Raw genomic sequence first — 24,720 nt, 5'->3', positions numbered from 1 at the left:
ATTGAAATTTCGTAAAAAGGTACAGAAAGAGGACGGACTGTAGTTTCTTGTGTATGTGTTTTAGATTCAAAGGTTGAAACAGTGACTCGTGGCACGTCGTACAAGTTCGCTCTACTGAACCAGTCTAAAAGCAAGTCACTGTGGGAGATTTCACATAACTCTTCCTTGGAGAATCCAATTTGGCTCAGACTTGTGGCATTGGAAAGAGGACGCAAAAGGCTACTACAGGTAGCAATTTCAGAACTGGATGATCCGAAATTACAGAGATACATCAGATTCAATATCAGGCTTCTATAAAGTGAAAAAAGGTGTGTAGTTTTTTTTAAATTTTTGTGTAAGCTTGGTTTAACGGAATTCAAAGGGCATAGTAAAGCATTATTATCGGTAACTGATGCCCCGAGGAAAGAAAATGCAAACACCTAGTAAGGAACCTGAAAGCTCTAGCATGACTCATGAAGAAGAGGAAGAAATGCTACATGATATATCAAAATTACAAGAACAAGTGCAACAAATGTCACGCTCACAAAAGCTAACAGAAGCTAAGATAAGTGGCGTGGAATCTAAGATAAAGGGCATGGAAGCTAAGATGGATGATTCAAAGACAGATTTGAAGAGAGACATGGCAGATTTGAAGACAGATATGGAAGAATTGAAGAAGTTGCTACAAGAAAGGGTCACTAATGGTGAAAAGGTAGTAAAGGAAACTCATGATGAGAACAAAAGAAATGTTAATCATGATTCCATAGACGCTAATGTTGGATCGAAGAATCACCATATTCCAAAAATCGATATGAGGAAGTTTGATGGCAAGGATCCCGCCACATGGATATTACAGATGGAGCAATTCTTCGATCTCAATAATGTGCAAAACACACAAAAGGTACGTATGGCAACTGTATATTTGGAACCAAATCAGTTTGTATGGTATCAATGGCTTTGCTCTCGTAAACAATTTATCACTTGGGCAATTTTTACGGAAGAATTGATAGCACATTATGAAGATACAAAAAGCAACACTTTTTTTAGCCAATTGATAAGTCTCAAACAAAAGGGTTCAATAATGGAGCACATTGAGGAGTTCCAAAAATTGAACATAAGGGTAAAAGATATTCCAGAGGAGCATAGGATTGATGTGTTCATAGGGTCTTTAAAGGATAATATCCAACATGATGTTCGCCTTTGGGAACCTGATTCATTAGAGAAGGCATTCAGGTTAGCAAGAAAAATGGAAAGCAAAATTATGGCAACCAGGAAGCATACCACTCACAACTATAAAGACGGAAGTGTTGTTGCCCCTAGTCTTCCACAACCTATAAGGTTGACACCACAACAATTGGAAGAAAAAAGAGCAAAAGGGCTTTGTTACAGTTGTGATAGCAAATACACTAAAGGTCATAAGTGTGCTGAGAAGAAATTATTCTACATAGATTGTGAAGAGGAAGAAGAAAAGGAGCAAGAAAGGTCAAAAGAAGAAGATATACTCCAGGAACAAAGCCTAGATGAAGAACAAATAAATCCGACCATATCTTGTAATGCATTGGCGGGAATTACCACTCCTCAAACCATCAAGATAGAAGGACAAATCAAGAAGAAAAAGGTAATAGTGTTGATTGATTCAGGAAGCACCCACAATTTTATTCATTGTAGGGTAGCAAAAGAATTGAATTGCTTCCTATATCCAGCACCAGAGTGTCAAGTGATGATTGCAAATGGAGGAACAATAAATTGTTCTGGAAAGTGCCATAATATCAAGCTATCCATGGGAGAATATGTATTGACTAGCCCAATGCTTTCCATTCCAATGGGAGGTGCTGATGTTGTACTAGGAGTCCAATGGCTACAATCCTTGGGTACAATAGCTTTTAATTTTCAAGAACTTTTCATCAAATTTTCTTCGGAAGGAAAGGAAGTTGAATTAAGGGGTATTGCAGGGAAACCAGGAAAGATAATCAGCTCTAATGGTATGACAAAGCTTCTAAAAAAGGAGCAAAGAGGTGTAATTGCACAATTATGTTCGCTAGATGTTTCCACATTGGAATCATCTATTTCTCCAGATCTCCAAAAAGTCTTGGACAATCATTCCAAGGTATTTGAGACTCCCAAAGGTCTCCCACCTATGCGTGATCATGATCATGCTATTCATCTGATTCCAGGAAGTGTTCCTCCAAACATCAGGCCGTACAGATATCCCTATGTCCAAAAAAGTGAAATTGAACGTATGGTTGCAGAAATGCTAGAGGCTGGTATAATTCAACCGAGTCAAAGTTCTTTCTCAGCTCCAGTAGTATTGGTGCACAAGAAGGATGGATCATGGCGCATGTGTCCAGATTATAGGGAGCTCAACAAGCTCACTATTAAAGATAAGTTCCCCATTCCTGTTATTGATGAATTACTGGATGAATTGCATGGATCAATTTACTTCACCAAGTTGGATCTTCGTTCGGGATATCATCAAATCAGAATGAAGATTGAAGACATTCCAAAAACGACATTTAGAACTCATGAGGGTCATTATGAATTTTTGGTCATGCCTTTTGGCCTTACCAATGCACCTTCAACATTTCAAGGTTTGATGAATTCAATTTTCAAACCATTCCTTAGAAAATTTGTGTTAGTATTTTTTGATGATATACTAATCTACAGCAAGTCTTGGAAGGATCATGTTGAACATGTTGACAGGGTGCTACAACTATTGGAGGAGAAACAATTATATGCAAAAAGATCCAAATGTTTCTTTGGAGTCCAGGAGGTGGAATATTTGGGTCATATTGTATCTCATGAAGGAGTTAAGGTAGACCCTAGCAAAATTAAAGCCATTAAGGAATGGAAAATCCCCACATCCATAAAGCATCTGCGAGGATTTCTTGGGTTGACAGGGTATTATCGCAAGTTTGTTAAGAATTATGGGAGAATAGCAGCACCTCTAACAACATTATTGAAGAAAGATTCATTTTCATGGACTCCGGAAGCAACAAAGGCCTTTGAACATCTTAAAGAGGCAATGTGCCAAGCACCGGTCTTAGCTACACCGGACTTCACAAAAACCTTTATTGTGGAATGTGATGCTTCAGGAAATGGAATTGGTGCTGTTCTAATGCAAGATGAAAGACCCATTGCTTTTGAAAGTCGTCCAATCAAGGGAAAGTTTTTAAGCAAAGCTATTTATGAGAAGGAAATGTTGGCAATACTCCATGCACTTAAGAAATGGCGACCCTACCTAATGGGAAGACACTTCAAGGTAAAAACGGATCATGATAGCCTTAAATACTTTTTAGAACAAAGATTATCCTCTGAAGAGCAACAAAAGTGGGTCACAAAGATGTTGGGTTATGACTTTGAAATCATCTACAAAAAAGGGAAGCAAAATGTGGTGGCAGATGCACTCTCAAGAAAGGATGAGGATGTGGAAGCATTGTTGTGTGCCATTTCTATTATCCAACCAGATTGGATAAACGAAGCAAGGGAGGAATGGAAGAATGACGAAGAAGTGTGGGCACTTATTCGAAAGCTACAACAAGATTCCAGTACTTCTGATACATTTAGCTGGCAAAATGATTCGTTATGGTACAAAGATCGCTTATACCTCTGTAAGAATTCCCAGCTAAAACAAAAGATTCTTATGGAATTGCACACTTCTCCCTTAGGAGGGCACTCAGGATTTTTAAAACTTACCACAGGGTTAAGAAGGAATTTTTTTGGGATGGCCTTAAATCAGATATTCAAAAGTTTGTGGCGGAATGTTTGGTTTGCCAGCAAAATAAAGTTGAAACAATTAAGACACCGGGTCTATTACAACCTTTATCCATTCCAAGCCAACGTTGGGAGGAGGTTTCAATGGATTTTATCACAGGTTTACCCAAGTCTGAGGGAAAGAGTGTCATCATGGTGGTAGTTGACAGACTTACCAAGTATGCACACTTTTGTGCATTATCACATCCATTTAAAGCCAGTACAGTTTCTACTGCATTTATGGAAACAGTTCAAAAGCTACATGGAAACCCAAAGATTATTGTAAGTGACAGAGATCCCATTTTCACTGGAAATTTTTGGACAAAATTATTTTCTTGTCTTGGTACTCAGTTAGCTCATAGCTCATCTTATCATCCTCAATCTGATGGGCAAACTGAGATAGTAAACAAATGTTTGGAAGGATATCTTCGTTGCTTTGTATCTGATAAACAGACACAATGGGTCAAATGGTTGCCTCTGGCTGAATGGTGGTATAACACTTCCTTCCATACAGCAACAAAAATGACCCCATTTATGGCACTTTATGGGTATCAACCACCATCCATCACATCATATTTAAGAGAAAATTCTAAGGTTCAGGCAGTGGAACATCACATCGAACATCAACAACAAGTCCTCCAACTCTTAAAGGATAACCTCGTGTTGGCACAAAATAGAATGAAACAACAGGCAGATCAACATCGCAGTGAAAGAAGTTTTGATGTAGGTGATTGGGTATTCCTACGGCTACAACCATATAAGCAAATGTCCCTAAAGCAAGCTAAGAAGGATAATAAATTATCACCAAAGTATTATGGTCCGTACAAGGTGTTGCAAAAGATTGGTACTATGGCATACAAATTGGAGCTTCCTGCAGCTTCTCGATTGCACCCAGTTTTCCATGTTTCATGTTTAAAGAAGGTTATAGGTGACAAGCTCCCAATTCAAACAATATTGCCAGAACTTGATGAGGAAGGAAAAATTATATTGGAACCGGAAGCAGTCACAGAAACAAGAACTCGACAGCTACGAAATCGATCAATTTCAGAGTATCTTATCAAGTGGAAGAACTTATCCGCTGAAGATTCCACATGGGAGGATGAGAATTTTATGCAGAAGTATCCAGAACTACTCAAGCGTTGAGGACAACACTTTTTTGAAGGAGAGGGGCATGTTGGGTCCCTATAATACTAGTGATTACCCCATTACTATTGTAGTTATACCCCTTATTTATATTGTTGTGCCCCTATTACCCCCATATTGTTATTTCTGTGCCCCATAGAATCCCTCTATTGTTATTTTTGTGGCTTTATATTATTATTGTTAGGTCGGCTGGATTATATTGTGACTCCTTAGACTCCTATATATAGAAAGGAGGTTTTGTCATTTGTATCATCCAAGAATTGTTCATTTATGTAATGTAAAGGAGGTTGCCCCCTCGAAGAGGCTGAATTCTAAGGCGTGGATCTCTCTTTTCTATCTTTTTGTGAGCTGGTTTCATAACATATTGCTTATTTTGTTAATTCTCATTAAACATCTTATATACAGATTCTGAAAGGGTATGATGTCTATTTGAAATTTAGAAGTATTTAAATTATTTTCAAGCTGAGGGAAGATGGAAACCCTTTGATTCAATGAGGACTTTGACCCTTTGATTCAGTGAGGACTTTGAATCTTAATGCCTCCAATCATCGGAAATATCTCTCTAAAAAACTGGTGAATAACTCTAAGGATTCTACTTATTGTATTGTAGCCTGTGGATAGTGGTAAATAGAATTTTTGAAAATTCAATAGTAGTTGTCCTCTAATGAAAGGAACTTCAATATGTTATTCCTTGTTATTAACGAGTTTTTATAATATTTGTCAGGATCAACTGAACACTGACAATAAAAAAGAATTAAATCTTTACCTCGTGGCATTGTACAAGAAACTTCAAATCTAGAGCTCAAACCCTTTTGGAGAAATTCAAGATAAAGGTAAATGTTAAAAATCAGAATGTGAGATTTTTTGTGAGTTGAAGTACACTGAGATATCCATATTTTAATTATAAAAATTTGCTTCAATCAGTTATCTTTCTACCCTAGCTCTCACTTGTGCTGCATCTCTTTATACAAATATCTCATGGAGCTGCAATACTTTGCGAGTCATAAAGTTTGTTTCTACCCTAGCTCTCACTACATCTCTTTATACAAATATCTCATGGAGCTGCAATACTTTGCGAGTCATAAAGTTTGTTTGGGATGATATGTCATAATGTTTCACAATTCTTCTACACGTGTGGTTATTTACAACACACCCAACATTCATACACAGAACGTGTGATTATTTACAACACACTCAACATTCATACACAGAACTAGAAGGAGAGTATTTATGTGTAAGAAAGTCCCAACACAGGGACATGTCTTGTGTATGGTTTTGTACCAACCAGGATTCTAGAAGCTTATGTGGAGTTTAAATTCCCTGAAGAGTAGAGTAATCCAAACTCAACATTCATACACAGAACTAGAAGGAGAGTATTTATGTGTAAGAAAGTCCCAACACAGGGACATGTCTTGCGTATGGTTTTGTACCAACCAAGATTCTAGAAGCTTATGTGGAGTTTAAAATCCCTGAAGAGTAGAGTAATCCAAATATGCTTTACAAAATTGAAGAGGATCAGGTGAGCAATTAATTTTTCCTTCTTTCTATGTACAATTTGAGTGGCCATGAACACAATTGATCTACAATTTGAGTGGCCTTGAACACAATTGGTCCCTTCTGTTTATGTACAATTTGAGTGGCCTTAAACACTCATTTTAAGGAAGCTTTCTGCATGTAGAATACTTCATTTTATTGACCACTAAATAAAAGGCTTGATTTTATGGATATTGAACATTCCACATAAAGGAAAGCTCTGTTTTTTTTTTCATTTTTTAATAAAAGGGCTAGATACCTTGCTTTAATCATGTATTTCAATAAATTTGGAACAATACCCTTGTTCATTTTCTTCATCTCTTAATGAAAGGGCTAAATACCCTGCTTTAACATTGTATTTCAATAAATCTAGAACAATACCCATGTCTTCTTATTAGTTATTTCTTTTTAAAATTACTTATTGTTATTAAATTGCTGCATTTTGGCTAAATTCAATTTTTTCATTTCATTGAACTAAGATAGGCATCTTATATTATAATTCTATTTATTTAAAATTATTTGATAATTCTATTTATATAAAATTATTCAAATAATTTTATAATTATCGAACTAAAATAGACATTTTATATTATAATTCTATTTATATAAAATTATTCAAATAATTTTATATGATAATTATATATTGTAAATTAAATAATAATATAAACATAATTTACATTATATATAGACATTCCAACATTTTGTGATTATATTACCTTAATCTCAAACAAAATAAATAATCTATAACTTCATCAAAACTTAAAAAACTAAATAAATAATGTGTAACTTCATCGAAAATTAAAAAACTTTAATATATGAGTGTCGAATCTATTCAACAGAATTATTTTTTAAAATAAATTAAAAAGAGTTTAACTTTAGAGTTTAATTAATTTTAATAATTAAAATTGAGCGAGTGGGATCGTTTATGTTCAGGGAGAAAGAACCTTATACTCGAAGTGGGATTTTTTTATGTTCAGGGATAAAGAACCTTATTTTTTTCCAAGGAAAAAAGCGAACAGGGATAAAGAACCTTATACTCGAAGCTTGTGAGTCTCATTGTTCACAAGGACTCTAGAGAAGAGCAGGTTAAGCAACTCCTCGAAATAATCAAGGGTGATTACATTGTCGGTTATAGTGAGATTGTGAGTCTCCTTGTTCACAAGGACTTTAGAGAAGAGCAGGTTGAGAAACTCCTCGAAATAATCCAGGGTGATTACAATGTCCGTTGTTGGTTACAATGTCGGTTGTCTGGCTACTAATTCATATATGAATGCCGGAAGTTGTTAACGTAGTGATTTCTGTTTTAACGCAATGATTTACTAAAATCTATATAAATGTAGACAATTCTCTTTTAAATTTGCATACACACAAATATATATATATAAAAGAAACTTTTACTTTTTTATAATTATAATTTTTAGTAATCTTTAAAAAAGTGTTGAACTTGTAATCATGATTTACATATTTTTTACCTTTTGAGCACATTAAGGTAGTTATGTACATTAAGGTAGTTAGGTAGTTAACTTTATGCATTCAAGTTTTTTAATTGTAATCAATAAAGTATTTATTTGGCCAGATAAATACTTTATTTTATTGCTCCAAAGGATTAACATGTCATACACGCTCTCTTAAAATTATGATAGCGAATTTCAATTAATCAATCTATCACAACAAGCATGAAGTAATATGGGATGGAGGAGAGTTGCGTGTGTTAATCAAATTTAATTAAAAAAAAATTAATTACTTTATAGTCCAAATTTTATTCATATGGATTCATTTAAATGATAACCAAAACTTATTTAAAAATATTATTGATATACAACTTAAATAATAACTATAAATTATGTTAATTAGCTAATTATTATAATAATATAAAATTGGTAAAGATTCGGTAAATTTTTTTAGAAGAATACTATTTAAATGATTTTTTAAAAAATATATTTTATATTTATTATAATATATTTTATATTTATTTTAAAAATGATTTTATATGAAAATTAGAAGGTGAAAAGAAAAAAAGTGCCCATGAAGAGGGTACACTATTTTACATAAAATAAAATAATTTATAACACCACCAAACAATAGCTTTATTTCAAATTAAAATGTATATACATAAATATAATTTCATAGTTTTCAATTAAGGTGTGGGTAATAGTTAGTAATGTATGATCTAATGTATGCCTTTTCATATTCAAAGATTGACTTTGATACTTTCCAAAATGTGTCTCTCTCATACAACTTTTCCAAATTAACAAACCTATTGGCATCTTTTGCACATTTTGAGGCAATTGCTAGTTTCATATTAATCCCATTTTGTCGTAATGTAACATTCACGGTGCATATTTAATTTTGAACAATTCTGATATTGAACCTTTGTTCAGGTCATTTTAGTATTTGGAAATAAACGTAGTTATCAATATCAAATTTATAATAAATTACTAAATGTTATTAGATTGTGGTAAACAAATATTAAAAAGTGTTGTTGATAAACTCGTCTAAGTTTGGTATTTGGATATCCACTTAACTTGCTTGTGCGTGGTTGTGTTAGAATTAAAAGTTACTTAATCCTAGTTTTTTTCGGCAGCAAGTTGTTTTGAATAAAATAAAAAATATATATATATATATATATATATATATTTGTATTTAAGCTTCTATGATCTATAATGAATTAAGTAAAGTTTTTTTGGTAAAAATCATATAAAAGAAATTTTTCCCTAACGTATTTCAAACCAACAAGTGTTTACAAGTGTGGTTCATTATCAAGACCAGATGATGAACCACACTTTTGGTTGGAAATGCTTCCCTGAAGTATTTCAAACCAACAAGTGTTTACAAGTGTGGTTTATTTGGTTTATTATCAAGATCAGATCATGAACCACACTTTTGGTTCGAAAAATGCGTTAACCAAACATTTTTCCTATATAATTTCTACCTAAAAACTTTACTTAAAATATATATTATTATATTTAAAATATTTAGATTAAAAATATATATTCTAATTTATATAACATTTATTATTATGATGATGTTATACCCAACATATTGATTACCAATAAATGTAATGATTTAATTATATGAATTATTTCCCTGTTATTTTGAAAATATCACCATAATATTATATTATAAAGTATAGTATAATTACTAATAAACGTAATAATTTAATTATATGAATTATTTCTCCTTTAATCGGGGTGAGAAGAGATAATCTTATATTATAAAATAAAGTATAGTAGTGCGAAGCCGCCAGAGAAGAAATAGGAGGGGCAAGGAACGTTTCGACCAATCATTCACCTTTTCGAAATAAGCGATAATAAACGTAATTACGCCGTAAGGCGTTTCCCTCTGAGATCGATCCCCCATTTTGCCTACGTGTCCTCCTCTGACGCCGTACGATGAAATGTTAGACGATTACAAACACCAGAACCGTCGATCAAAAATGTCACTGAGACTGTCGGGGTAATGAAGAGCGCCGAGTGCCAATCGCCATTCCACATACCGATATTTCTTCCTCTGTTACTCCGGTTTATTGTGTAAATAATATATTCTTCCACATTCTGCGCTGAAAATGGTGTCAAACGACAAGGCCTCCGTCACGAAGGAGCTCAACGATAAGCACAGAAAGCTAAAGCTTCAAGGTCTCATGTTTTTTCTTTGAATAGTTTCGAAAATGTAGTGTGGATTTTGATTTATCTGTAAATGGGCCGAAAGCCCTGGAATTTGCCATCTTATGAAGGATTAATCGGCTGGGTTTATTAGAAATCAAGTATTTTATTGTCGCCGACCGTAATTTTGAACGGTCTTTGTCGAATTTCGATAATTTAGGCCATAGATCTTCTCTTAGATTCCCAGTCTCGACGATCCTGGGCTCGAATTCTTCTTTTTTGGGAGGATTTCTGTTATCTAGGGCCTGAAATTGTGTTGTTAGGGTTTCTTCTCATTTAGGTTTGTTTCTGTCGATACGCGCACTTCCACGGAGATTGCTTTTGTGCCAAAGTAATCCGAATAATATTTCATTGGAATATTAGGTGGTCGTCGTCATCTTTTTAATTGTTGGTTTTGGGGTATGCATTTCCGCCATGAGAGGATCAATTTAAGTCATAAACTTAATTTCAAGTGCAAGCGTGGTTGGGAAATTGGCAACTTTTGACTGGAAAATTTGTTGGTCAAAATGTTGAGTTTATCGGAACGATTTCATGGCAAAAAATGTCGCTGGAGAGCGGGTTAAGTATACATCTCAGAAGCTGTGCCCTGACAGGATTTTTACACATTTTGGAATCTGATTCCTTTGGACAAAGCATGAAGAATTGTAAAGTTCCATTTTAAAGAAACGCTTCAGGTCATTCTTTTTTCTTTCAATGGAATCAATCAATTTTTATTTGCTAAGCGAAACAATTTTGTTCTGTTTTCATACGATTTTAAGGTAATTTCAATTCTTGTTCTTGGCAACTGTTTTAAGGCAATTTCAATTCTTGTTCTTGGCTCTTGACAAATACTTATAACTCTGGATTTTGAGTAGACCATACTCTTCAGATCATAAAAAAAAATACTTTTAACAAATACTTATGCTTCTGGATCTGGAGTTACTTACGTATTTAGAAAAATAAACTCTTAACTCATATTAACCAATCAGAAGCAAAATCAAAACCTATTTTGGGCGTACTCGAGTTTAGGGAATTCGTGGAATAACATTTATATGTGTTTATTTATGAAATTTTAGAAACACATACTTCAGCCATTTCTGGCTTGTGGCATACCATACAACATCCATTTTTCTTTACAGTATGAAGCTTGATCGCCCTTCTCATAGCATAAACATCCATACATCATACTTCAGAAATCAAAAAGATTTATTTTTTGGAAATATGAATAATATTAGTTATCACTTGTGTTCTTTGGGAATGTAGGTGAAATTATCACTATATACCAAGAAAACCATACCATTTTGAATTATCTGTTGTGATAAATGGTTGATAATGGTGTGTAAGAAGCTGAGTTTTAACTCTGCTGATGATTTACAGTAAGGAGTTAGGCTTTAACTCTTGACAAATACTCATACCTCTGGATGTTGAGTAGACCATACTCTTCAGATCATAAAAAAAATACTTTTAACAAATACTTATGCTTCTGGATCTGGAGTGACTTACGTATTTAGAAAAATAAACTCTTAACTCATATTAACCCATCAGAAGCAAAATCAAAACCTATTCTGGGCGTACTCGAGTTTAGGGAATTCGTGGAATAACATTTATATGTGTTTATTTTTGAAATTTTAGAAACACATACTTCAGCCATTTCTGGCTTGTGGCATACCATACAACATCCATTTTTCTTTACACTATGAAGCTTGATCGCCCTTCTCATAGCATAAACATCCATACATCATACTTCAGAAATCAGAAAGATTTATTTTTTGGAAATATGAATAATATTAGTTATCACTTGTGTTATTTGGGAATGTAGGTGAAATTATCACTATATACCAAGAAAACCATACCATTTTGAATTATCTGCTGTGATAAATGGTTGATAATGGTGTGTAAGAAGCTGAGTTTTAACTCTGCTGATGATTTACAGTAAGGAGTTAGGCTTTAACTCTTGACAAATACTTATACCTCTGGGTTAGGCTTTAACTCTTGACAAATACTTATACCTCTGGATGTTGAGTAGACCATACTCTTCAGATCATAAAAAAAAATACTTTTAACAAATACTTATGCTTCTGGATCTGGAGTGACTTAAGTATTTAGAAAAATAAACTCTTAACTCATATTAACCAATCAGAAGCAAAATCAAAACCTATTCTGGGCGTACTCGAGTTTAGGGAATTCGTGGAATAACATTTATATGTGTTTATTTTTGAAATTTTAGAAACACATACTTCAGCCATTTCTGGCTTGTGGCATACCATACAACATCCATTTTTCTTTACAGTATGCAGGTCATTTCAAAAGAGTCTATTGCAGGAGTTGTTATTAAATCTATTGTGTTTCCTTGCAGATTTTATTAGATGACAGTCACTGGAATATAGCCACAGGAAAGCGTGTAGGCCTGCAAACTGTATTGGTAAGACTATATCTTTCTAAATGGGATATGAGGCTTTTGTAAGATCGTTTAATTGGTCCAATCTTCTCCAAATTCAATATTGGTGTTCACTGTCATCATCAGGTGTGAACTTCAGTCCGAACAAAGGAATCATGTTTTTCCCTTGAAAGTATTCACAACAACATTAGAGAAGCCCTGCCTGAGATATGGGAAGAAAAAGATGTAGAGAGCACCAAAAATGTTGTGCGTTCAAGACTAGCAAGTGCAACTATTGAAACTGTTGTCACTGCATAATCCATACCCTCATTGAATAAGGGAATGGTCGACTCGACTAATCCCTTTGGAGCGTTTGTCTCTGGTTAGAGGAAACTCCAATTATCGGTAGTCTTTAAGTTTAAGATTAAACCAGACCCTGTGCTGAAGAACTTGTTATTAAGCATGCCTGAGAGGAAAATTGTAAGATCATATGGATCCCTTCAAATTCTTTATATGATGATAACACATGATGAAGTCGTAGTTTTATTTGGAAATATATAAACATACTTCTCAACCTTTTGTAACTTTGTTGTGTAAAACAGATATTTACAAACAATGAAAAAGTTCATGTTAAAGGTCCTTAACAAGCTAGGGTTGGATGATTACTTTGAAGGCATAATATGCTTTGAGACACTTAACCCTCCTTCAGAAATTACTGAAAGCAATAACGACTTGGATATGCCCACTCATAACTCTACAACCCGGAAGGCACCCATAATTTGTAAGCCCTCAAAAGAGGCCATGAAGCAGGCTCTTCACCTTGCAAATGTTGATCCACAAAGAACGGTATGGGACTAAATATTTTGATGGCCATTTTCTTTCAGCTATCCCTCTTTTCATGAAAATGAATTATATAATCCATTAGCAATCAATATAGGTCTAAATTAAGATTGACTCATCTAGGTAAAATAGAAATTTTATACCAAATCTCCCTTGGTACACAAATAAGGATAGCTAGCATCTGTGCTTTGGCCCAGTGTGAGGGCCCAGGGTTATCTATATGTTTTTTAAAATGGCCATCTTGGCTAAGATCTGCTTTCAACAATTACCACAGAGAGTGGATACACCATCGATTATGTTAAAGACAAATGGATTGAAATGAAATACAAAACAAGGAAGCTTGATCGCCCTTCTCATAGCTTAAACATCCATACATCATACTTCAGAAATCAGAAAGATTTATTTTTTGGAAATATGAATAATATTAGTTATCACTTGTGTTATTTGGGAATGTAGGTGAAATTATCACTATATACCAAGAAAACCATACCATTTTGAATTATCTGCTGTGATAAATGGTTGATAATGGTGTGTAAGAAGCTGAGTTTTAACTCTGCTGATGATTTACAGTAAGGAGTTAGGCTTTAACTCTTGACAAATACTTATACCTCTGGATGTTGAGTAGACCATACTCTTCAGATCATAAAAAAAAATACTTTTAACAAATACTTATGCTTCTGGATCTGGAGTGACTTATGTATTTAGAAAAATAAACTCTTAACTCATATTAACCAATCAGAAGCAAAATCAAAACCTATTCTGGGCGTACTCGAGTTTAGGGAATTCGTGGAATAACATTTATATGTGTTTATTTTTGAAATTTTAGAAACACATACTTCAGCCATTTCTGGCTTGTGGCATACCATACAACATCCATTTTTCTTTACAGTATGCAGGTCATTTCAAAAGCGTCTATTGCAGGAGTTGCTATTAAATCTATTGTGTTTCCTTGCAGATTTTATTTGATGACAGTCACTGGAATATAGCCACAGGAAAGCGTGTAGGCCTGCAAACTGTATTGGTAAGACTATATCTTTCTAAATGGGATCTGAGGCTTTTGTAAGATCGTTTAATTGGTCCAATCTTCTCAAAATTCAATATTGGTGTTCACTGTCATCATCAGGTGTGAACTTCAGTCCGAACAAAGGAATCATGTTTTTCCCTTGAAAGTATTCACAACAAAATTAGAGAAGCCCTGCCTGAGATATGGGAAGAAAAAGATGTAGAGAGCACCAAAAATGTTGTGCGTTCAAGACTAGCAAGTGCAACTATTGAAACTGTTGTCACTGCATAATCCATACCCTCATTGAATAAGGGAATGGTGGACTCGACTAATCCCTTTGGAGCGTTTGTCTCTGGTTAGAGGAAACTCCAATTATCGGTAGTCTTTAAGTTTAAGATTTAAGTTTAAACTAAACAGTTTTTGATAAAAGAAAAATTACAATAAATTCCATTGATTTGACTTGCATTGTTTACGTTGTTTGGAATACCATATATTGCTTTTGGTAAAAAACAGTGTCTTTCTTCACCCACTGGAATCAAATATTTCTTATACAACTTTTTTCATGGAGGATTTCCATATGAGAATCTTAAACCAGACCCTGTGCTGAAGAACTTGTTATTAAGCATGCCTGAGAGGAAAATTGTAAGATCATATGCATCCCTTCAAATTCTTTATATCATGATAACACATGATGAAGTCGTAGTTTTATTTGGAAATATATAAACATACTTCTCAACCTTTTGTAACTTTGTTGTGTAAAACAGATATTTACAAACAATGAAAAAGTTCATGTTAAAGGTCCTTAACAAGCTAGGGTTGGATGATTACTTTGAAGGCATAATATGCTTTGAGACACTTAACCCTCCTTCAGAAATTACTGAAAGCAATAACGACTTGGATATGCCCACTCATAACTCTACAACCCGGAAGGCACCCATAATTTGTAAGCCCTCAAAAGAGGCCATGAAGCAGGCTCTTCACCTTGCAAATGTTGATCCACAAAGAACGGTATGGGACTAAATATTTTGATGGCCATTTTCTTTCAGCTATCCCTCTTTTCATGAAAATGAATTATATAATCCATTAGCAACCAATATAGGTCTAAATTAAGATTGACTCATCTAGGTAAAATAGAAATTTTATACCAAATCTCCCTTGGTACACAAATAAGGATAGCTAGCATCTGTGCTTTGGCCCAGTGTGAGGGCCCAAGGGTATCTATACGTTTTTTAAAATGGCCATCTTGGCTAAGATCTGATTTCAACAATTACCACAGAGAGTGGATACACCATCGCTTATGTTAAAGACAAATGGATTGAAATGAAATACAAAACAAGGAAGCTTGATCGCCCTAGGAAGCTTGAAATACAAAACAAGGAAGCTTGAAATGAAATACAAAACAAGGAAAGCCCCAGGTGTGATTACTTGTTAACATGTCTGAAGAAGTTCTATCTACAAGAATTTTAATTTGCGGCAATGGCCTGATATTAACCAAATGTATATTGATAACCGTTAACATTGAGGGAGCCCCATTGGCCTTAAGCTATACAGGCTGAGTTTATTTGGAACTGAAACTGCCCATAACGGGTTTATTCTATTATGCTTCTGTATAGATTCTGAGTTTTGTTTCTTGATTATTGAATATACTTAAATAGGATTTCATCCTTTAAATTATCACAGTTGAAAGGCACTTTGTCTATGGTTTATGCTATGCTCATAAGGAAAAATTAGTCTTCCATTTCTCTTGATTTAATGTAGTATAACTATCTTGTTTCTGAAATTTTCACCTTTTAATAAACATAACTCTGCTATTTTTCCTTCCAGTCACCGAGGGCAATGGAATGTCGTGGTGGCAAGTCTTCAGCCCAACCCACAGCATTTCAGTTCTTAATTCAAACTCACATAATCATTTTTATACTGGGATCGACTCTATGCTGGCTCACAAATTTTACGCACAATTTTTGGAACAGGATTTTATGGTCATGTTTTGGCTGCAAAACAAGCTGCTCAAGAAAATCATTCCCTGTTCTTTATTCTTGAAACTCCACATAGAGACGGTCAAGGTGGTGAATTAGGCACCAATAGTGAACATGATTCCAAGCAGGATGTACCAAATAAAAGTGTCATAAAACCCTTAGCAGAGATAGCTCAGGGCAGTGGCCTTTTGGGAAAAATGACACCATCACCAGGTGACATGGCTTCAAGTGTTCCCATGGGCTCACAGAGGCATATCTTGGCCAGTCCACTTCACTCTTCTGCCCTAAAGGCTTTAGCCTGGTCGGCTTTCACATCGCAAAATTTATTGGCACTGGATTCGGGATCAAATTGTGCTTCCACTGCAAGTTCTGCCTCTTCTTCTGCAGGTTGTGACTTCCGTGATGTGGATCAAATTCCTGCGTTTGCACATTCTTTCTATTCCTTACTTGTAGATTTGCATGATATGTTTAACAATCTTCCTGCCCTAGAAAGGGCATTAGTTTGTGTTCGGAAGATGCTTCTTGAGGTGGAGAAAGGCAAAGAGGTGGATTGCGAAGTGTTATCTCATGTTAACAAGTTTCGGATTGCTGTTGAGGGACTCAGAGTTGCTCTGAATTCTAAGGCACGTAGTCCTCTTAAGCAAGAGCAAAAGCTCCCGAAAGATGCAGACTTCTATGAGCTTCCTTATGAAGACAAGTGCCATGCTCTGTTTGCCCAAGCCCTGAAAAGACAGGCTAAAGATTTTGGAACAGTAGTTGCAATTGTCGACGCCAGTAGCTTCGCTGGAATTAGAAGTTATTGGAATACTTCTTTGCCCCGAGACGTGGCCGACTTAGCTGACAATTGTTTTATATCTGATACTTTTGACGATGCTTCTGAAGGGGAAGATCCAAAGAGAAGAAATGTGCTTGGAGGAAAACCTGTAGTAGCAGTCGGTGCAGGAGCAGCAACTGTTGTGGGTGTAACCTCATTTTCAAAAATTGTTCCTGTTTCAACTATAGCGAAGATGGTCACCTTTAAAGTTCCTACTATTGTGAAATTTGGCCTACTGCAAACAAAGAGAACTGCAGCTGTTACCTTAGGAAAAGTTTTCACTCCTGCTAAACTTCTAGCTCCAGCTTCTAAGGGAATTATTCCTGGGAAAATAGGCTTTGGTTATGGAGTTCATGTTCCTGCTACTGCGAAGACAGCAGCTGCAGCAGAAAAGCTCCGAGCTGCAACTCACAGTGTTATAGCAGCTGCTGAACGGTCGAGCTTGTCAGCTATGAGAACAGCCTTTTATGGTATCATGCGTAAAAGACATGGAAAGGCAACTGGAGGTACTCCTTGGGTAAGCTTTGGTGGCAGCATTCTGGCTTGTACAGGGCTTTTAGCTTTCGGGGATGGGATAGAATGTGCTGTTGAATCTGCTCATGCAATGCCTACAATAGCCCGATTAGGACGTGGCCTTGAAAAGTTGCGACATGCATCCCAAGTTGTGCACCAGATGGATTCTGCACAGGCATGGGAAACAGTTTACAATTCATTGTATAATCTTCATAACAAGAAATGATCTGTCTGAACATATTCTTACTTAAGATTACCGTGAGACTGAAACAAAGCTTCGTTCTTTATTAAATGTGCACAAAATTCATACTCTAGGGCAAGCTATATCTATGGTCAGGTGGGGAAAGTGGAATAAAATGGCAGCAAGGGATTAAAGTTAATACTATTGCGGCAATGATTTCCAACCTTGGAGTCTATTAAATCTGTCAAATACTGTAAATATACGAGGCTCAGAATTGATTTTGAGAAAGCTTGAAGTGACAATAAACTTGTGTATACATGCTCTTGGAGGTTCTGAAACTAATGCAACAACAGATATAACTAGCATTTTTGGCCCTTGCGTATGTTACTTAAGAACATGCTGTGACATGTGGTGCGTCTGCTAAGGCAGAGATGTTTATGGTAATGGAGTGGCTTCTCCTTCACTGAGGCAACTTGTGAAGCGCTTAACACAATTACAACATCCTGCACTGAGCTAGTCATGGCCGTTCCATATTTTTTTCCGAGTATGGAATTCAAGGCTGAGAATCCAGTCCTTTCAATTCTAATACATCCAGTCTCCTGACCAAACTTGGGCTTAATTTTTTCAAATGATTGGAGCAGATGCTTTAAAGATATGAAAGCTCCTTCACCAGTTTCTTGAAAATCATTATACTTGGCGATGCTTACTGGCTATAGTACCTTGCACATGTAATGAATCAAAATTACGAGCAATCTACTCCTCCTGTTTGGTACCTTGCACATGTAATGAATCAAAATTACGAGCAATCTACTCCTCCTGTTTGGTGTTACAGTTGCCACAGAGGGTTTCTTTTAGTGTTTTTATTCTCTTCCCAAAATGTCCATGTTTTTGAATTCCCAAAGAAAACATACCATAAGGGTGCAATTGTTCATAAGTTTATGTCCATCCCAGTTTGCCCCTTTATAAAATAATTAATAAATGAAAAGCTGCTAATCTTTTGGATACGTGAATGTCTCATATGGATGTGCTTCTACTGTTAAGCCTGTTGACCCATAGGCTTTTGGTCCTATTAAAATTTAAAACCCATACATATGAATTCTCAGCTTAGGAATTATGAGGTTGCATGACTAGATTTCTCTTTATTTGCATGCAAGCTGCATTGTCAAATTAAATGGATCAGTTGCATTGCTTAGTGAACTCTAATACGTAGACAGTAATACTTAATTACAATTGTTGGAAATACTGAGAGATGGGGTTAATCAGTGTTTCATTACAATTAACAATTTTTTGCTTAGTGAACTCTAATACTGTAGACAGTAATACTTAATTACAATTGTTTGTTGGAAATACTGAGAGATGGGGTTAATCAGTGTTTCATTACAATTAACAATTTTTTAGCTTTGAAAACATTTAATACACCTAAATTATGAAACAGATATAATATAAGAAACACTTAGAATGCTTTTCAAAACAGTCTTCAACTTATTTAATACACCTAAATTATGAAACAGATATTTTATAAGAAACACTTGAATGCTTTTCAAAAACAATCTTCAACTTATTACAACACTTGTGAGGACACCACTCCTCTGTAAGCACCGACTTACAAAATTAGCAGATCCAACCTGTCAAGAAGATGAGGACACCAATCCTTAGTAAGAACCAATTTACTATTTTTGTAGGTACCAACCTACAGGAGACTCCAATCTCCTCAGCTGAGCACCAACTCAGCGATTTGTAGGCACTAACCTATTTTTTCAAAATATTTCACTTTTCCTGGTTCCCACAAATTGCCTTTCTTTACTAAGGGTTGTCACCCAACAATGCCACTCTCAAGTTTGCACCTTCAATCCTGGTCACAGCCACTTGTCCTTCTTCTTTGTCCTGCTTTCTGGTCCTTGACTTGTCGTTAATCCTTGTTTTTCCTTATTGTTTCTGATCTGTTCCTCTTGACCTATTCAACCCCAATTCTTCTGCCCTAGTCACCATGAAGTCTTCACTTCATCCACTTCTGCGTGTAACACACCTGCCTCATACTGAAACATAACTCGGACTCCTCAACTTTACCTCCTGAACAGAACTCGGCCAGACTTTGCCCTCTTCAACAGAACTCGGGTAGGACAGCGAACTAGCCTCCACAAAAAGCCAGAACTCGGCCTGCAACTAGCCCTTAAAAGAGACTGAAACTCAACAACATCTGGACTTGAACTACACAGGGCTGAAACATGGCCTCCACAGGGCTAAAACTCGGCCTTCAAAACAGAGTTCGGTCTCCTAAATATCCAGCAGAAGTAACACTGAATTTGGCCTCAGAACTGTGCTATAGAAAGACCTCCAACAGGGCTAGGGCTTGGTTTCCTTAACTGCTGAACTTGGCCCTAAACACACCAAAACTTTAGGCCTCAAGACAGGCCTTCAAGATACCAGAACTCGCTCTCAACATTAGTCCCTGAACTTGGATTCAATAGGGCTACAACTTGGCCTCATCAACAGGCCTGAGACTTGGACTGAACAAGGCTGCATCTTGGCCTCTTCAACAGGCCGGAAATTTATCCTTAACAAAACTGTAATTCAGTTCTTAAGATACCAGCACTCTGCCCTTAAAACACACTTCAAACAACCAGAAACCCGTCCCAAAAAATTATGCTAAAAACCTTCCCAACTCGGCTTCCTTGCTACTCCTCAAACTTGGCTCTCCTTCAGTTCGGATCTGTGGTCTGTCTCAGACCTAATTCTTCACTCAACCAAGTTTTCCAGCCTTAAAATGAGCCACACATGTGGCCTTAAAAAGACCTCCAACAGGGCTAGGGCTTGATCTCCGTGACTGCTGAACTTGGCCCTCGACACATCAGAACTTCAGCCCTCAAGACAGGCCTTGAAGATACCAGAACTCGGCCTCAACATTAGTCCTTGATCTCGGCTTCAACAGGGCTGCAATTTGGCCTCTTCAACAAGCCTCAGACTAGCCCTCAACAGGGCTGCATCTCAGCCTCTTTAACAGGCCTGAAATTTGGCCTTAATGAAACTGTACTTCAGCTTTTAATATACCTGCACTCTGCCCTTAAAACATACTTCAAGCAACCAGAAACCCTTCCCAAAAAATTATGCCAAAAACCTTCCCAGCTGGGCTTCCTTGCTACTCCTCAAACTTAGCTCTCCTTCAGTTCGGATCTGTGGTCTGTCTCAGACCTAATTCTTCACACAACCCAATTTTTCAGTGTTAAAATGGGCCACACATCTCGCCTTAAAAAGATCTCCAAAAGGGCTAGGGCTTGGTCTCCTTAACTGCTGAACTTGGCCATCAACACACCAGAACTTCAGCCCTCAAGATACCAAATCTCGTCCTCAACGTTAATCCCTGAACTCAGTTTCAACGGGGCTGCAACTTGGTCTCTTGAACAGGTTTGAGACTTGGCCTCAACAAGGCTGCATCTCAGCCTCTTCAAGGGACCTGAAATTCAGCCTTAACAAAACTGTAATTCAGCTTTTAATAGACCAGCACTCTGCCCTTGAAACTTGCTTCAAACAAGCAGAAACCCTTCCCAAAATATTATGCCAAAAACATTCCCAACTCGGCTTCCTTGCTACTCCTCAAACTTCAGTTCGGATCTGTGGTCTGTCTCAGACCTAATTCTTCACACAACCGAGTTTTTCAGCCTTAAATGAGACATTGACTTGCTCTTGCGGCTCAACCGAGGACATAGAAAGCAGGATGCATAGTTGGGGTCACCAATTTGGATTTATCTCTCTTAGGAGCTTCCATGTCTAACACCAAAGTAAGCCCAATGACAAGATAGAGTTTGATGGTTATTAGTTAGGAGGATGACCATCAATAATTTCCACCATATTCTCATTCCTAGGGCCAGAAGTGAAAAGGTATCACCTTATTCCTTTTTGTCTTATGAAGTAAATATTTCTGTTGCCTGATAACATAGGGTTACATTTTAGTGTTGATACAGTCTTCCATTGGATAGGCCCAACCAGATACAAAATTTCAGTCTTTTCAAAAGAGTTTTAGTCCAAAAACTAGCCTTGTTGACTATATCTAGAAGTCTAAAAAATGTAACTAGGCCTCTAGGGCCTGTAAGGAACTAAAAAAACAAAAATGTTGCATGAGGATAAACAAACTAATTGAGAAAACCATCATGAGGAGTGATCAGATTCAGTGGCTTTTACTTGTATGGGCTACTTATTGCTGCCGAGAGAGCAACTTGGTTTTGGAGGGATGACCATGTGCCTTTCAATGTGTCAAAGCCTTTGATCTATTGCTGCCAATTGTCTTTGTATACGATCCAAGGAGAGAAGCTTCCTGGAGAGCAGCCTGGTTCTAGAAGGATGCCCATGTGCCTTTCAATTTGTCCAAGCCTCTGAACCATAAACACTAATTGTCTTCGCATACGATCTAGGGAGAGAAGCATGTCCTCTCTGGTTGCATTTTTTCAAGGAGAACCCTACCAAGGAAAAATTTCAGGTGCCAGTGGATGTCCACAGTGTACATATATTGGTTGTATCTTCCTCGAGTATGACCAATGTTGGTCATCCACTATGCAACCTCAGCCAAAACTTCGAAATCAGTGAGGGTGCACTGCTCATTTTCCAACTCTCGTTTAAGCTGAATCAATTCATCTTGAATTGGCTGCAGTGTAAGTTCCCTAAACCTGGCTGCTGAGCTTTCTACTCTCGTTTGGGCCTTGGCGAAGCCACGCTCCTGGTAATGAGTCGCACCTAAGCGGACTGAGCATGTTGATGCAGCATGTCTTGCTGCTCAAACAGAGTAGGGGAGTCTGCTGGAATGGAAAGTGTTTTTGACTCGAGGTTGGACCTCCCAGAGTGTCTTGGGATGGGCTGTGAAGATCCAAGGATGATCGTCATTGGCTTGGGCGGGGGGCGAAGGGGAGCTAATAGGCCCATATCTAGGGGCAAGCCTTGTGCTACTGCTAACCCCTTAACTGAAAACTACAGACCACTCAAAAACGACCATAGTGAGAATTTAAAAAAAAATGCCGTAAAGAAAAGACCCTAGACCTGCAAAATGTGGCACGAACACATTCCATCATTGGAAGAGAGTGAAATTTGGAATGAGTGCTCCTACTGGCATGGCTAATTCCATCCCCTTCCTCACTGAGATTCAGGAGAGCCTAACAATGGACTAGGAGGTCACTAGGGAACCACTGAGGCAGGCTAGAGGTCTCAGCCTAAACGTCTGACTCCACTGCCAATGTGTGCATTATCCCAAAATAGCCACAAGACACAGAACCATAACAACATAATCCCGAATTCGCTCTCCACAACAACTAGAAGACAATGAAATTGCAAGAGCCAAGGACGAGCATTTTCTTGATAAACATCCTGAGACTTGAGAACTGTCTAGAGGCTTTCCAATATACAATGCATAATAAAAGCTTGGAGAAAAATGCAAAAGCTAAGTGCCTTTGCCTGCCCTTGAATAAATGTTGAATTGATGGGGCAGAGCAAAATGACAAAGCTCTTGATTGAGCTGAAATCCATCAAAAATACAAAATCAAGTTGGATGGTGCTACGTCTCATTGAGCAGTGTATGGTGTAATGAGGGAGGAGCTTCATGTGTGTGTTGGAACTCCCTTGCTTGTTCCATGTACCTTTCAATCCTCTAGAGGGGTGTGCTCCCACGTCCCCTGCGCGTGTTGATTGGTGGGATGGTGGCATCCCATCCCCCACCCTCTCATGCTTCTGGCATCCCATTCGGGGAGTACTACCTTATTCCTTTAAGGTAGTCGTGTATCATATTTTGTCCCAATAAAATTTTATTGTTAAATAAACATAGGTTTGAAGTCTATCTTGCAAGTGCATTACTAATTAATAAATGATCATAGTTCCAAACTTGCATGCATCAAATGGGAAATGGTGTGCAACTCCATTACATCCATATCCTTGAGAGCTTGTGTTATCCATGTTGATGTAATTAGATGTAGCCTTAAACCTATTTATTTAAGGAGAAGCACCATTAGGAAATTTTAGGAAGCTTCTCTCAAGAGTAGTAAGTTCCCACAAATTCTTTTTTGTATCATTTTCGAATAAGAATTGATGTTTATCTTCTTTTTTTATTTAATGACCTTATCTTCTTTAGCACATCTCTAAACATACTTAACTACTCTCTAAAATATCTTAATATGTTGTTAACAGGAAATCTATATAAGATTCTTTATAAAAGTTTTTACTACACTTTTCCCAAGCTACCTTATCCTGTTCATTAGCAAGCATCTCTTTTGTAACATTGAGTCATTTGTGGACATTAAAAGCATTTTCCTCTGTCTTTCTTTCTTTGATATTAAGTTTTTTCTACTGATTGGAGATCATATTACATGATGCATGATTAACAAATGCCTCTTATTTGTACGAAAAATACACTGGAGATATAAAAGACTTAAGACACATGATAAATGAAGAGTTTGGTTTTATTTATCTAGATCACAATATCACGCATATGAAAATTATTTCACCATTTGAAAAACTTCTTATTTCTTTATCCACTCACTATATGAGTTCCATTGGGAATGTAGAGCCTTACAACAATAATATATTAGTGCAATTTTCAAAATTTCATATAATCTACTAATTATCAGCACTAAACTCTTTATAAATGAAGTTGAAGCACTAAAAAATTGTGCTTGCCTTTTAATTTAAAAGAGAATTATCATGGTAAATTGGTATAAGAATATTAGTAGAAAAAATCACCTAGTCATAAGCCTAAAAATTGGCAAAGGCTAATTCTTCATGTGGCATGATCAATTAACCATGTGATCTTGCTACATGATGCAAAAAAAATGACCCATGGATCCTAATACTTTTTAGGGTTCTTTTTCAATTCAATAGGCTTTTCTTCTTCTTCTTCTTGAGATGGTAAAGATAATGACTCAAGAATGACTCTAACCTTACTAGATAACCAAATTCTCAGCATACCTTGCAATTTTCACACTAGCCACTTACGGAT

General features: G+C 36.4%; 1 protein-coding gene and 1 long non-coding RNA gene across 2 annotated transcripts; both read left to right on the top strand.

Annotated features, from left to right (window-relative positions):
* The first annotated feature begins 12,400 nt into the window (after nt 1-12,400).
* On the top strand, nt 12,401-14,639 carry LOC149231269 (uncharacterized). Its single transcript, XR_016247433.1, has 3 exons — nt 12,401-12,468; nt 14,219-14,284; nt 14,387-14,639. It is a non-coding gene; the product is annotated as an uncharacterized LOC149231269 (long non-coding RNA).
* A 1,463-nt stretch (nt 14,640-16,102) lies between these two features.
* Nucleotides 16,103-17,795, top strand: LOC149231268 (uncharacterized). The gene is made up of 2 exons (XM_089381588.1): nt 16,103-16,118; nt 16,237-17,795. Exons 1-2 carry the CDS (start codon nt 16,103-16,105, stop codon nt 17,793-17,795), a joined length of 1,575 nt encoding a protein of 524 aa, XP_089237714.1.
* The last annotated feature ends 6,925 nt before the right edge of the window (nt 17,796-24,720 follow it).

Source organism: Pinus tabuliformis, chromosome J, assembly GCF_031772625.1.
Source record: "Pinus tabuliformis cultivar Carrire ecotype Pingquan chromosome J, CPIR1, whole genome shotgun sequence".
In the NCBI taxonomy this organism is placed as follows: Eukaryota; Viridiplantae; Streptophyta; class Pinopsida; order Pinales; family Pinaceae; genus Pinus; species Pinus tabuliformis.
This window is presented reverse-complemented; position numbering and strand designations above follow the sequence as displayed.